General features: G+C 40.4%; 1 protein-coding gene across 1 annotated transcript; it reads left to right on the forward strand.

Moving 5' to 3' along the window:
* Nucleotides 1-2655: 2655 nt before the first annotated feature.
* Nucleotides 2656-14994, forward strand: KCNK18 (potassium two pore domain channel subfamily K member 18). Its single transcript, XM_089508333.1, has 3 exons — nucleotides 2656-2887; nucleotides 3746-3889; nucleotides 14183-14994. The coding sequence occupies exons 1-3, from the start codon at nucleotides 2668-2670 to the stop codon at nucleotides 14992-14994; spliced, it is 1176 nt and encodes a 391-aa protein (XP_089364459.1). The 5' UTR covers nucleotides 2656-2667.
* Nucleotides 14995-15252: the final 258 nt, after the last annotated feature.

Raw genomic sequence — 15252 nt, forward strand, 5'->3', positions numbered from 1 at the left:
CCCATGCTAGAGCAAGGAGGGTCTGCCATATACACTGGTGTTCTGTCAGATAACACCATTCCTAAAAACAATAGCAGCAGCAGCAGCAGCAACAACAACAACAACAGTAATCCAACACATCAGGAGGACATCAGTTGTTGCATTCTTAATTTGCCCTCCCTTCCTTTGATACTCTATGAAAAAGGAGAATTCCGATAGTACTCTATAAGTGGGAAGATTTTTCCACTTTCCCTTCATGACTCAATGAATCACTTGGCGATAGAAGGAAGAGGAAACATATCATATGTTCATAATGTTTGGATTTAGAAATCTGATCATTTAATGCTTAGGAGTACAACAGTTGAATATAATGGAGTGCCTAAACAGCAGCTCATTGATAAAATAATGGAGGAAGAGTTACTATTGATTATCTAAAAGCCTTTCATTGTGCAAAGAAAGAGCTTTCTAATTTGAACTTTTGTGATCTAAGAAAATTAGAAGAACTGCATACATTCTAAAACTGCACTTATCGGCAGAGTTAATTGAATTAGGCTTGTTCATCTGCAGAATTCTTCCTCCACCCACATTTCAAAGAATATGCTTGGAGAAGTACAGTTTTTTGTGCTAGTGAATCAAACAAACTTTCAAAATTGTGGAGGGATCTACAATTTCCTAAGGCAGAACTGAACATGAGAAAAGAGTACAATTTTGGCTTTAACTGCTGACCCTTATTCACTTGGTTTATCATTTTATGGTATTCTGTTTTATGAATTGCAAATGGCAAAACTCAGGGAAATTTAGAACATGTGAAATTTGCAGTTTCACAAAACAGAATACCATAAAATGATAAACTAAGGGGATAAACAGACTGCCCCTTTCCTCACCAGATCGGGCTGCAGTAACTGCACGCCACAGGCCCAATCCGGCAGTTTGCCAGTGCTAAAAAGAATGGCAAAGTGCAACTCCTTTTAGCGTCAGCAAAAAGGCGCCCTTGCTGTGGCAGCGGCAGCTTTTCAGCACTCCTTTGGCACAGCACATTTAAATGCTGCACCAAAGGAGTGCTGTGACATCCTCCATCAGTGGGGGAAAGGGCAGCATCAGGACGTATGGTGAGGGCAACCTTTTTTGTCAGTCTGTACAGCTCCCAAATGAACATGGTTCAGCAATTAAAGCCAAAATCTGCATCCAGATTTAGGAGCATGCAGGTTATGCATGGCATCATAAAACTTTAAAAGTTCCAAGTCTATGATATTTTTTGCTAGTAATATTGTGTCATCCATACATCTTAGATTGTTAATGTTCCTTCCTCCTACCTTCACTTCAGTCCCATCCTCATTCACTAGGACAGCTATGTTTAAGCAATGGCGTTTATGAAGGCGGGGAGTGAACACATCTGGTATGAATGGAATAGTGGAAGTATCAAGGTGATCCAATAAATAGAAAGACCGGTCAAGTTATTCCATAGAGAAGAAGCTTAATGTTTTAGCTCTGGTCTTCCCCAGTCTATGCTAGATTTAGGTCCACTCACTCAATTGGACTCAGTTTATGCTGGGCTTTAACAACTCTAACCTATATGTAATGTTACAATGTATGATTTACTTTACATAGGACAGGAAATCCTCTTATTTTGAAAGTACCCTCCGTTGGAAGGGCTGTTCACTCCAAGCCTAGATTAAACATAAAGAACCACATATGGGAGTGCAGGGCTTTGAAATTCACCATAAAGAGCCAGCATTTGGGCATCAGATGAAACATGTGCACAGGTCATGGGTTGCCAATCTTCTCCACTTTGGTGAAATGCATTGCCTTTGCTTTTCAGTTTTGGAACTGTTTCTAAGTATTAATCCATATGGAAATTTCTGTTTCTTTCATTCATTTTTAGTGATGCAATTCTTCCTCCTCCTCCTGCTCCTGCTCCTGCTCCTGCTTCTCCTCCTCCTCCTCCTCCTCCTCCTCCTCCTCCTCCTCCTCCTCCTCCTCCTCCTCCTCCTCCTCCTCCTCCTTCTTCTTCTTTGCAGGTAGCCAGTCTACTTACAGATGTCTTTTTTGTGCATATAGCAAGTGTGCGAAAAGTTTGGCAAAGGTGCACAGAAGTGAGGAAATAGCAAAACTGAGTGAAGGTGTTGTTTCCACAGAACTGGGGAAATAGCCATTAATCCATACAATGACAAAGGCGTAGCAGCTCTCTTAGAAAAGTTAGATTTTATTATCTTCACTCCTTTGGGAATATCCCTTATTACATTGAGATCCATTAGGTGCACCCATTATCTATGCTTTTCACTTTGCATTCCCTTACTGGAACTCTTCTTTCTGTTGTTGCCAAAGGGCAGGGCACCAAAAGCTATAGTTATGATAGAAAAATTGTCAAATATCAGGAGACTGGCTACCATCACTGTGTACAGTAGCTGATCATCTCTATGCATTACAGCATTGGGGGAATCAATAGCCATTCTGTATGCTGTATTAGCATCTGACAGACCTACATTGTAAGTCATGATTGGTTGCAAGCTCTCTCCAGGTTCCTTTGGGTATTAAAAGAACTCCTGTTATAAAATCAAGAACACTTTTAACTGCAGCAGAAACAGAGCATCCCTTTGTTCTTAAGACAGAAGAGGAGTGCCGGACTCATTTCTTCACTCTGTTCTTGAAAGCATTTTCTGGTTTTGTCAATTACAACGTTTTGAGAAGATGAAGTCTCAACCAAGTTCTTCCCAGACCGAAAAAAGGACTTTTAGCCAGGTGTTTTGGGCTGTCTTTCCTCATGCCTGTTTTCTCTGTTCCTTAGTTATCTATGCATTGCTGGGTGCCCTCATGTTTTCCCACGTTGAAGGCAACAGAGAGAGCAATGAAACTGATGCATACAGGAAATTCATGCTGAGTCTTTGGAATCTCTCTAAGGATTTGTCAGGTATGTGTATAACGTCAGCAGAGAGCATGGCAAAATTAATTGCACTACCAGTCCTCTCCATTTTGAATGTCTGGATATATTTGGGAATGTCAGATTGCCACCATATAAGTATTTCCATATCAGTGAAACAGGGACTCTGCTCTTGAGTTTAGTTTGATGTTTAAATGAGCTATGCAATGTGTTTGCCCACACACTTCCATTCTAAAAGCATTTGTCAATTCTCTCGAGGGAATGTAAGTTCTCCAGGATACAAACCAATTATGTTTAGGATAAAAGACATCATTTAAAAATTTATTTTCTTGGGAATGGTTGGTGGTGAAATTATCTATATCTATTTATAGAATGGAAGAGAGAGAATCTTTCCCTTTTTTGGATACATTGCAGTTTTAATTTATACAACTTCCTTTGGTGTTAGTTTTACTATATGGCATTATTTTATCTACTTTTGTTTAATGTTTAGAAAATAAAATAAAAGAACCTAGAAAACAAATCCAGGAACAATCCCTGAATGTGTAAAAATATATTATGAAAGTAACCTCAATTAGGTGGATTGTATATTTCTCTCTGCACTGAATAACTGCAGAGAATTCACATATAAGATTAGGGAGAGGCACTGTTGGATCACAAGGAGTTGTTCTGAGTCAAACCTACTTGAGCATCAAAATAATTTTCTCACTCCCTGGAAATTAAACATGGAAGGATATGTGTGTGAGTTTAAATAAGTAATGTTAAATCCAGATTTGTAACTGATAGAATATGACGTTAATGATATTTAAACAAAGGTCCATAATCTATTGTTCAGTATGATCCAGGTCCTTAATACTAAATTCTCACTATGTCTCACTTTGTTATCAACAGAAAATGAGACCTCAAATGAAATCTTTAAGAACAGGACACACGAACTGCTCAGTGATATTGACTTCATATGGTTTACCAATCCCAAAAAGAAATGGTCCTTCCTTGGCTCTCTCTTTTTCTGCTGCACTGTGTTCACAACAGTGGGTATGTACAATTTTTTTCTGTGTTTTGTGTTAGGTTTACTTAGATACTTGTTCTCATTGGTAAATGAATGAAACAAACAAACAAAAAACTGAAGGGATTCCATGACCCCTCCAAGATTAGCATAAACCACAAGACCCCCCCCTCCCCAACTGTCTAAATGACACCATGCATTAAGGAATATAAGGCTATAAATCTACGCACACTATACAGGAATAATGGACAAAGTCCTGTATGGAAGTTATATCTTTGTAAGTGGACTTACATGTGCAAGAATTAGAACTGGGCAGTCTCATAATGCCCATATCCTGTAGAGGGTTTCTATTACATTACTGTATGGTAAAGCCTACAAAATGATTGCTGTGCAACAGGACTGTTGCTGTTGTCTCAGTATGCATTGTTGCAATTCACTAAGAGGGTTTCATAGCACCTCTCCTCCTTAGTTTAGTATACTTAAAGTTACCGTAGGTTAGGAGCTCTTATTGCTATGGCAGATCCCCTAAGAGGCCTACCCTATGTCTTAGAAGTTAATGGTGTTTCAGAGTATATATAAGAATATATTCTTATTCTTTAATTTTGTTCAATTTTTATTTTTTTCATTTTCCTGGAGCATCTGCAGAGCACCTGGGGAATGCACACAGAGCCCTAAGAGCTCCTCAGAGCACAGATTGGGAACCCCTGCCTTAAGTGGAGGGTGACTCATGCCCAAGTCTGAACAAAGTTCAAGACAGCAAACATTAAAATGTAGATAATACAGAATTATAATTAAACATATCAGTTTAAAGTATCAATGAAAAACACATCCAATAAAGCACAGCAATAAAGAAAAAATACATGTGAACTGCTTCCATCAGATTAAAACTTACTTTGGGTATTTTACTTTGCCTAAAAAATAAAAGCCTTTCTGAATAAAAATGTCTTTGAAAGTTAGTGGAAGAAGAAATTAAAAATGGAGCAAACCTAACTTTCCTTGACAGAATCTTCCATAGCATAGGACAGTCATGAAGAAGGTCTTATTTTTAGTTTTTGTCAAGATTGGCTCCAGTGGAAGCAAGACATAGGAGCTTATCGCTCAGTTCCATGCACTTCAAGTGCTGAGTGATAAACTCCAAACAGAAGGGCTTTCAGAAGATTGGAAAGCCTGGGGAGACTTGTATGACAGAATGCTGCCTTTCTGACAGCCTGTACAGCCTTCATATAGAGTGTTATTGGTTATAACCAGCACTTTTGAATTGTGACTAGTAAGTCTATAAAGCTTTTAGAACAAGGGAGTCACATGCTCTCTGTAACTAGTCCTGGCCAATAATCTGGTAGCAGTATTTTGGGCCAGCAGAAATTTCCAAACACTTTTCAAAGGTAGGCCTTCTGGCTAAATATGGGTCATGCTGGTACTTTAGTCTAGGACCACACAGAAAATGCCACTGATGCATATGGAAGATTCATGGACTAATGTCACAGAGAAAAATCAGAGGTGGGCACCTGACAAGAGTTGGAGGGCCTATATTAATAACCTGGAGGAGCATCCATCCCCCAAACCCTGCCACTAGTTTTAATATTTTATATTTAAAAAGCTTGTTCTTTTTTTTCTTGGTGAAAATGACCCCCACATTGCCAAACTCATCAGGATTGTTCCACATGATGTCATGACCAAACTGTTCATGCATCTTTGCCACTTTAGTTCTCATCTAACAATTATTTTAATTTTAAAGGGTTTAGTTTTCCCTTTCCAGCATTAATAGATAAATATTGATAGTGGCATCCCTGAAGTTGGTGTCACCTGGTGCTGGAGGAGTGGGCAGGTGAACTGTCTTGCCCACCTCTCAGCTGCCAACCTGCCCAGATCCCTACAGCACCTGAAAGGCCTTCAGGGTCTGGCATGGCTCCAGCTATGATGGACCCTGAAGGCAATGCCTTCCATAGGCCATCAGAGTCCATGTGGCAACCACCACACAGGTCCTTGAAGGCACATACCGCCAGTAGCCATTATTAATGAGGGGAGCAGCCCTACAGCCTCTGGACAGCCCATTTAGTGTCCTGTGTGGCTGCTTGGCAAATGGGAACGTGCCCTTTCCCACTCACCCAGTAGCCATTCCAGTCCCACTGAGGGTACTGCCCCACCGGGTGACTCCCTCCTCTAAAGTGTCACCTGGTGCAGTCTGTATTCCCTGTACTCCCCTAGTGATGCCACTAAATATGGATACCCTTCCAAAATCTGAAACAACTGCTCCTCTGCCACTTGGAAAGTGTATAAATAATGTATAAATGTGCAGTGTATAAGTGTATAAATAGTGTATAAATAAAGCAATTGGTTGATTGAAGGGCTGTAGCACCACCCTGGTATTATATCGACTAGTGATACTGAAAGTGATGGTCCACGGACTGGTGATGGTGTGTGAACCCTTATCTTGTGATCCAAATAGTTGTAGCCAATGGACACAAATAGGGTACTGGTCCCTGGCACATTAGAGGAGGAAGGACCAGTTCCTTATATCAGATAGCCTGAGAAGCACTGATCTAAGCCTCCAGAGTCTTAGGATAAATATCCAGCCTGGCAAATTAGGAAAAAACACACACCCTATTATACAATAAAATTGTAGATACCATGCAGATTTGACCTGAACAATGCAATCTTAGTAAGTAATGATGGTCCTTATTTGGTGGTATCTTAAAGTTATAGCAGGAAGGGGGAAATGAAGATTAACCTTCATGTGAGTACAGTTTAAGTTTTATCTTCAGCTGCTTATATACCATGTGGAAGGGGGCACTGAGAGTTACCCCATGTCTGAAATCCTGTCTTTATTTACCAGAGAGTAAACCCCACTGAATTCAATGGAAGTTATTCTGGAGAGATAAGAATAGGATTGTACTGTCAGTCAGTCAGAATAAGTCAGATAATCCCAATATAATTATCCCACTGGATTTGGTCACAGGCTAAATCCAGTTGCAATTTACTATTTAGATTTGATCATTTGAAATGAATGAGCTTTTTAGACATAACCAAGGTGGGAACTTTGTGAACCTTCAGATGCTGTGGGACTGCTACTTCCAGCAACCCTAGGCAGCATAGCCAATGGTGAGGGATGCTGGAAGCTGTAGTTTAACAACCTCTAGTGGGCCACACAATTCCCAACAATAGTTACAATTAACTTAAGTCTCACTGTTTTCAATAGATCTGCTGTAGGTGTGATCAGATATAGTCCATTAATATCCATGCAATTAATATCTATGCAATTTCTTTGCTTCCCAAAGTTAAAAGGTTTTTGACAGCTTTTGCATTACAGTTACATTTTGTCTGCCAACTCTTAATCTAAAACTGCTTTGAGTCCTGATGTGTTTGCTATCTGCCATGCCTTGACAGCCTATTCCTTGCCTGTCTGCACTTTAGGGTTATGCCAATGTTTTGCAATGATCATTTTTTTCAGAAGAGTGAATAAATCTGACATTAGTGGGTGTGGTATGTGTTTGATGCACAGCCATTCAGAAATCTAAGCCATATGGTATCTATGGTAAGTGGTTAATCATAGCTGGTCATTCTATACATTTCAATTACAATTGTTTTTCAAAATATTTGAACAACACAGAGTATGGCTACAGCATTTGTAAATAATTTGCAGTCTGAAAATCTGATTTCCAGCAGTTAGAACTGTCAGTTTTATGGCTGGAATCCTGTATCAGTTAATGAGTAGATATGGATGAGTAAATCTAGGTAAATGTTTTGTATTCATGATTGTTAGTTAGTCATGGATTTGACACTAGTCTTAATCCACCCATCCCTGCTTTCAAATCTACTTTCTGGGCATCAGGTGCATGAGGAGGAGTGACTGGAATTTGGATGAATGACATCTCCATCAGGTTTGGGGTGGGGGGTGGGCCAAGAGAGGCTACCTAGTATACTTAACTAGACAGCTGATACAGGGATGTAGCCAGGATTTTGGGAAGGGGGGTCCAGACTAAGCGCCACCATTACAATGGGGCTTGGGTGCAGCAGCACGCACCATTCATTTTATCTAACGGAAGGGGGGGGGGGTCCGGACCCCAAGGACCCTCCCCCCCCTTGGCTACGTCCCTGGCTGATACAAAATTGTTGGCCTATATATCCTGTTCAGTTTATCCAGTGCCAACTATCAGCATCATGCCATTTTTTATAATATTGTTATTTTAAGAATACAACAGGTTTGGATCCTGTGTGCTCTCACTGTTGCTAAAAGACCTGTATTCCACAGTTGGAAAAATCAACATTCGTCATCTGTTCAATGGCCAGAAGACCTCACTCTTTCAGCTATTCATGAAAATATATTTTATAGATGTAAGGTTCAAGAAGATTCAACCAGCTTATACTATTGCATATGCCTGGCTTGTGTTTCTGTCCTACATACTTCACCTTTTTTCCTTCTCTTTCTTCCCCATTTTCTTTGTTATCATGCTTTTAAAAAAATCAATTTAAAAAAATCTAAGAATATACAAATATACTTTGCTACACCTGCTAAGAATATCTGATTCTAACTGGATTCTTGGGATGGATGTGAGAGCCAATGTGTTGTAGTAGTTTGACTATGACTCTGGGGACCAGGATTCAAATGCTGGCTTGACCATGGAAACACATTGGGTGACCTTGGGCAAGTCGCATGCTCTCAACTTCCAAGGATGACAGTGGTTAACCCCCTCTGAAGAAACTAACCACGAAAAACCTATGATAGATTCACCTTAGGATCACCATAAGTTGGAAATGACTCAAAGGCACACAACAACAAACAACAACTCAGAATATCTTGAAGTCACACAAGAACAAAGTGTTTTCGTCATAAGCCCAATATTATCTGTAGAAACATGTTTACAGATATGCTGCTTATCTAATTGCAACGTTTTTGTGCAAGGGTCAGACTGGAAAAAGCAAATATTTCTGTATGCAGCATTCATTATCTTGTAATACTATCGTATGCATGTTTATCAAGAAATCAGTCAGGCTGTGATCAATGGGATGTACTCTGTAGCAACTGCAGCTTCATTATCAGAAGTGAGCCTCATGAACCTATTTTAATGGATCTTCATTTTGATAAAGTAGCTGGATTGTAATGTATTGCATCAGAAATTAAATGCATTAGGGACATAGTAAGGAGCTGTCCTGTTCAGGGGAAGCTGATGACCTTATGTCACTGACACAGTGAAACCACTCTGCAGTTTAGTCTGAACTATACAGAGCTTTTCAAGATGTTGAGTCTATTGTAGGAATTCAAAGTTAGGACTACAACTTAGAGACCCCCTCTGACGTGGATGGCACTAGCCACTACTGGTACAGTATTATTATCTACTCAGCTTAGTAATAACTCCTAGGGCTCTCTCCCAGGTAGGCTGCCTGGCTCCCTTTAAAAGTGGAAATGTGGCCCTAGACAGACCACCTGAAAATGGCAGTTTGCAGGCACCCGTTTTAACTCTGGAGGGACGCTGCAGCTGCCAAACCGCGCAACATCTCTCCAGAGTAAAAAGAACCCAGTTCTTACAGGTTCTTTTTGCAGCGCCAGGGTTATGTCATGAGTGCACCACTGGCGCAATGTGCAGCGATGTGTGGACGCTACGCATCCCTTACATCAAGATGGAGGCACCTGTGTGGACAGGACACTGCCATTAAGCCACCACCATTATACACTAGGGTTCCAGACCATGTGGCTGCTGTGCGGTCCGGAACCCTAGTGTCACCGCTGCCACGCCGCTTTTGGCCCATCTGTCTTGGGCCTCAGAGATCAAAATATATTCTCCACCACTAGGATTAAATTGGTTCCCTTAACACACATAGTTCCTAGATTTTGTAGCACCTTTGAGACTAAGTGCACAAAAGAGATTGCAGCATAAGCTTTCACAGACTTGATCTCCTTCCTGAGGTGCACGGAGTGAAGTGTTGTCAAGCAAGGACCTTTATGATCAGACTATGTAACTAACCATAGAAATGCAAAACTTGTGGTTATGGTCATGAGGTGACAAGTTCCGTTTTAACTATGGTCATTGAGAGACAAAAGCAGGAGGAAATATGTTGTTTAAGACCAAGGTTGATGGATGACCATATAAATGTTGGAGAGAGTTTTGGCTGGCAAACAGAGAGGAGATATGATAAACTGGCAAAGAAGGGCTTTGTGAGGCTGGGGTATTAAACAGTGTTGTAGTTATGTGTGTAGTGTGCCATTACTCCAGACTAACAAGGCTATGTCTCTGAATTCTGCATTAGTAGTTCCTATTATTTAAAGACTGCTTTTTCATTGTCCTATAGTATTTAGTTCTATTTTAACACATATACTGTTTTGCTGTTGCATGTCATTTCAGATGAGAAAGAAAAAAATGAACAGATTTCAAAAGAAATTATTAGCATTTGAGATTTGTAAGAATGTCAGCACTATAAGACTCAGCAATACTTTGCTGAGTCATATATTAGCTTTTAGAGCTGGGCACTTTCACAATACATTATTATATCACAAAGATTCAATTTTAACTGGAGTGGGCTGCATACTGTGGAATCCTGGGTTTGCTGTTTGGTGAGGTTCTAGAGCTCACTGGGTGATAATTCCAAGTACTCCTCCCTAAACAGCAAATCCCTGGATTCCAGAAGATGTTGCTGTGGTAGTTAACATGGAATTGTAATGGTATAACTGTGATGTGAAAAAAAATCCTGATATGAGACTTGCTGCACTATCTTGTAAGTGGGATGGACTGTAACAGCAACCATTTATACTTAGAGATCCCTAACATTTTACATTTGCAAAGCAGGAAAAAAACACCCTGATACAAATTTAAGATCCCGATTCTTACCACTGTGGTCTTTTCAAAAATGACCATCAGTTTCTGGACAGATGTTTATCAGTAGTGAGCTCAGATATGAGTCAGCTTTTGCATCTTACCAGTGATATATGCTCACTGCTATAATGTAAAATACCTGTCATTTATGTTATAATTATGATTGTGTGTTCTGCATAGCAGAGGGCTGGGCTGAATGGCCTTTGTGACCTTTTCCAACTCGATGTTTCTAGGTAAACCCTGCATACTTAAACAAAAACCTTTAAAACGTTTTAGAGACAACTTAATGTCTTCTTCCAAAATGCATCCAGGACTGGTTTTTCTTTCACCAGCCTCTACTTTTCTTATGATTTCCATTTTGGTGGCCAAACTTATAAAATCTGTGCTTTTAAAACATGCTGTTCATACATGCTCAGTAAGGGATTCTAGAGGTAGCTGCTCTTTACCTTCCCTGTTGTAGGCAGGCACCCACTGCTACAATAAGATCGTCTCAAGCAAAATCCCACTGTTTCCGTCAGGTTTTGTTACATTTACTGCAGACATGCTACTGCAACCTGACACTGAAAGTCTGTATTTTTTCCAGCCCTCCTTCTCCATCCTTCCAATGCTAATGTTGGTATAAATCTTCCAACTAGATAGAGGACAAGGGAAAAAAGGGAATGGGCATAAAAAGACTTTGTAAAAAGGAGCTTCGTTATCTGAAGCTTTTTTTTTACTGAAATATACCTATATAGCCAAAAACAATGCCAGTCCATATGTTCTAACCATCAAAAGACTATTTGCAAATGTTCTCATACTTAAAGAGAAGGGGTGTCTCAACACACTGAGACCTCATTCACACTACAGAAATAACCTGGTATGAAACTGGGTTATTTCCACGATGTTCAGATTGGCCCCAAATACATCTGGCACTGTTTGTGTGGGGCGGGGGCAGGAAAGAAACCCGATTTAACACAGTGCATTTGACACCAGGTCCCTTACCACATCTTTTTGAAAGTGCCAGAGTGATCTGGATCTAATTGATCTAGGTCATGAGGCAGCAGTACAGGAAATGGCAGTGGTGCCATTTCCTCTCCAGTGGGTGCTAGTTTGAATGGGAAGGTAGTTTAAATTTCCTAGGAGAGATCTGGCGATGTAAAACGGAGTGCCTCCATAGTGAGAACTTTGATCTGGTATTGCATCACTACAGAGATCCAGAACTTCTCAATACAAAAGGGTAGGTCTGAATGCCCTCCTGAGACATTAAAAAAATGCTTCACCACTCAACCATTTTTCACATTTGGGACCTCCCCCACTTTTTACAAAAATCTGTTTCTTCAAATATCAGGGTTTTGCACAGAAAAGGCACTGGATTTATTCAAAATGGTGTTTTCTACAAGACAAGATTTTTGTGTGGAAAGCAGTGCCATCCCTAGGGTGGATGGGGTATGTGGACAGCATCTGGTCACACAACACCACCTGGTAGGGTGGTGATTCACTATCAATCTCAAGACTCCCCAATTGTGCCTGCCCCTGGCCAGGGTGCCTCTGCCATCTGTCTGCTGCAACCATTGACAGGGATGGGGTGCTGCTGACGCCTGGCAGCCCCTTCCAGTTCTGGCATGACTGCTGGCTAGGCCAGCAAAGGGAGATGGTGGCCATGGACTCTTCCCCTTCTCTAGAAGGAAGCACAGGGAAGGGCAGAGGGAAGGAAGTGGAAGCAGAGGGGAGTCATGGCAAGGAAATGGAGCCAGGTTTCCTTGTTGTCTACTTGGGTAATGAAAAGATTGTTACCATATCTGCAGATGACAGAGAGAGAGCCTTTCTCTGAAGATGCCAGCCACAGCTGCTCATGAAATGTCAGGAATAAACTCTTGTAGAACATGACCTCATAGCCCGAAAAACCCACAAAAACTATGGATGTCGGCTGTGAAAGCCTTCAACTTCACAATGTGCCTACGAGTTATGAATGTACTTAAAAGACACACACACACACACACACACACACACACACACACACACACACACACACACTTCAGTTGGTGAAGATACTATGGAGAGGAAGAAAGGGGTCTGGCAGCTTGTACCAAGGCAGGAGGAAAGGAGGGAGTTCCTACACACTGAGAGAGAGAGAGAGAGAGAGAGAGAGAGAGGTTTCCCTGAAAGTTTCCCTTTTGACATACTTGCCAAGTCATAACTGACTGTAAGGGGCAGTGCTCTCTCCATTACTAAGCCAAAGAGCCAGTGTTGTCTAAAGACCATTCTGTGATCATGTGGCCAGCATGACTGTACCGAACTCTGTTACCTTCCCACTGAAGTGGTACCTGTTTATCTACTTGCACTTTTACATGCTTTTGAACTGCTAGGTTGGCAAAAGCTGAGATTAGTGACAGGAGCTCACTCCATCACATGGAGCTTGGGTCTTGACTGGCTGATCTGGCGATGTTGCGGTCATTAGAGTCGGCATCTTAACTGCTGAGCCATTGCATCCCCTGCATTATTATTATTAGTAGTATTAGTATTAGTATTTGCAGTTATGTGCTTTCAAGTTGTTTCTGACTTATGGCAACCCTAAGGGGAATCTTTTATGGGGTTTTCTTGGCAAGATTTGTTTAGTGAGGATTTGCCATTGCTTTCCTCTCAGGCTGAGAGTATGTGACTTACCCAAGGTCACCCAGTGGGTTTCCATGGCTGACTGGTGATTTGAAACCTTATCTCTCAGAGTTCCACTCTAACACTCAAACCACTATTCCATGGTGGCTCTTCATACTTATTCCTCATTCAACAATTGATTCAGTGCGTCTATTCTCATTGTAACCAATAGGACTGGGGCAATTGTGTGTATATGTATACATGTATCTGTGAATACCGTGCTTATGTTTCTGCTAGTCCAGCTTGTTTTCTGGCGTATGACACGAAGCAATGGATTCAAATGCAAGAAAAGAGATTCTATATGTAAATATTAGTAAAAAACTGTTTGATAATGGAATAGACAGCCCTGGAGGATGATGGACTCTTCTTCATTTAAAGAGAAATTGGATGACCATCTTTCAGGACTGCTTTAGTAGTGAATTCCTGCCTGATAGGGAGTTAGACTGGATGGCCCTTATGTTACCTTACAGCTATATGATTCTATGATGCACCTTAGGGTCACCATAAGTCAGAAATGACTTGAAGGCACACAACAACAAGAAGAATAAACAGAAAGAAAAAACAGAAAGAATAACTCCAATTTCAAGAGTAGTTAATACCATTCTCTACTCAATAAACAGAAAGAAAGCTGGGATCACATATTTTATCAAACTCACAGTCTCTTCCTCAGATCAGTCTCCCTCAAAGTATGCCCTTAGATTTGAAGACAGACAAGTCAGTCACTGGTTTTAGTTTTCATATGTTGAGAAAGAGCTTAAATACTATGTATTAAATATTATGAATTATGTTCCTATTTCATCAGCTTTGCTCTGACTGAAGTGCTATGGAAAAACAAGGAGTAAAAGATGGAATAACATTGTTTTTCTCTTATTTTATTGGTTTCAGGTTATGGTCATACTTATCCCGTGACAAGACTTGGGAAATATTTGTGTATGCTGTATGCTTTATTTGGCATACCTCTGATGTTCTTGGTTCTCACTGACATGGGAGACATCCTTGCAGCTATATTATCTACATCTTACAATAAGGTGAGACAACTACAGTCAAAACTTTTAAGCAGAGTCTCTTGCAAACTTTACTGCAAAAAGAGGAGAGAGTCAAAACCAAGATCATCATCAGTTAGACAAAACAAAATAATACTTCGTGAACCTTTAAATATCAGGGAAGTGTTGCAAAGTAATTCTTCCTGTAAAAAAAAGTCTGGGCAATATCGAAATGTTGAAATGTTTGAAAAGCTCATCGCTAGGGAAAATGAGTTCCTTGCACCACCAAAACTTGCCAGATTTGAACGATGGAGTTCGTGTCCTGAACTAGACAAAAGGGCCATGATGGATCACATGATTGACAACATTGACAACATAGGGAAAGAAGTAGAAAAACTGGATGTACCCTTTTTATTGATGACTTTTATTGTCTTTGCATACATTTCCTGTGCTGCTGCTATTCTTCCACACTGGGAACATGATTTAAATTTTGAGGGTGCATTCTATTTTTGCTTTATTACCTTAACAACAATTGGTTTTGGTGATGTCAAACTGCGGCATCCCAACTTTTTCTTGTTCCTCTCCTTTTATATTGTGGTGGGCATGGAAATTGTGATCATTGCTTTCAAGCTGGGACAAGATAGACTTTTAAGCCTGTACAAAAAGCTAATTTTCTGCATTGGTCAGAAAAACGTTCAACACAAAACAGTATGACAAATATCCTTATAACTACAACAGGAAATGCCAACACTAGTTCTGAAGTCATACCCATGGACAGCAGCAGGTTAAAATGGAAGAAAAATCATAAAGCAATGCATTTTTTCATTGCCAGTTTACAGCAAGCTGCTGTAAACAGGTGGTATGGTGTTTGTGTGTATGTCTGTATATATCAGCCAAATACAGACCATTTGTAAGTGTTTCCCACTCTTTGAGGGATCAAACATATAGAATAATAGGGCAATGTCGTGCTTG

Source organism: Sceloporus occidentalis, unplaced genomic scaffold (assembly GCF_023333645.1).
Source record: "Sceloporus occidentalis isolate IW3139 unplaced genomic scaffold, rSceOcc1.0.p SCAF_2, whole genome shotgun sequence".
NCBI classification, from domain to species: Eukaryota; Metazoa; Chordata; class Lepidosauria; order Squamata; family Phrynosomatidae; genus Sceloporus; species Sceloporus occidentalis.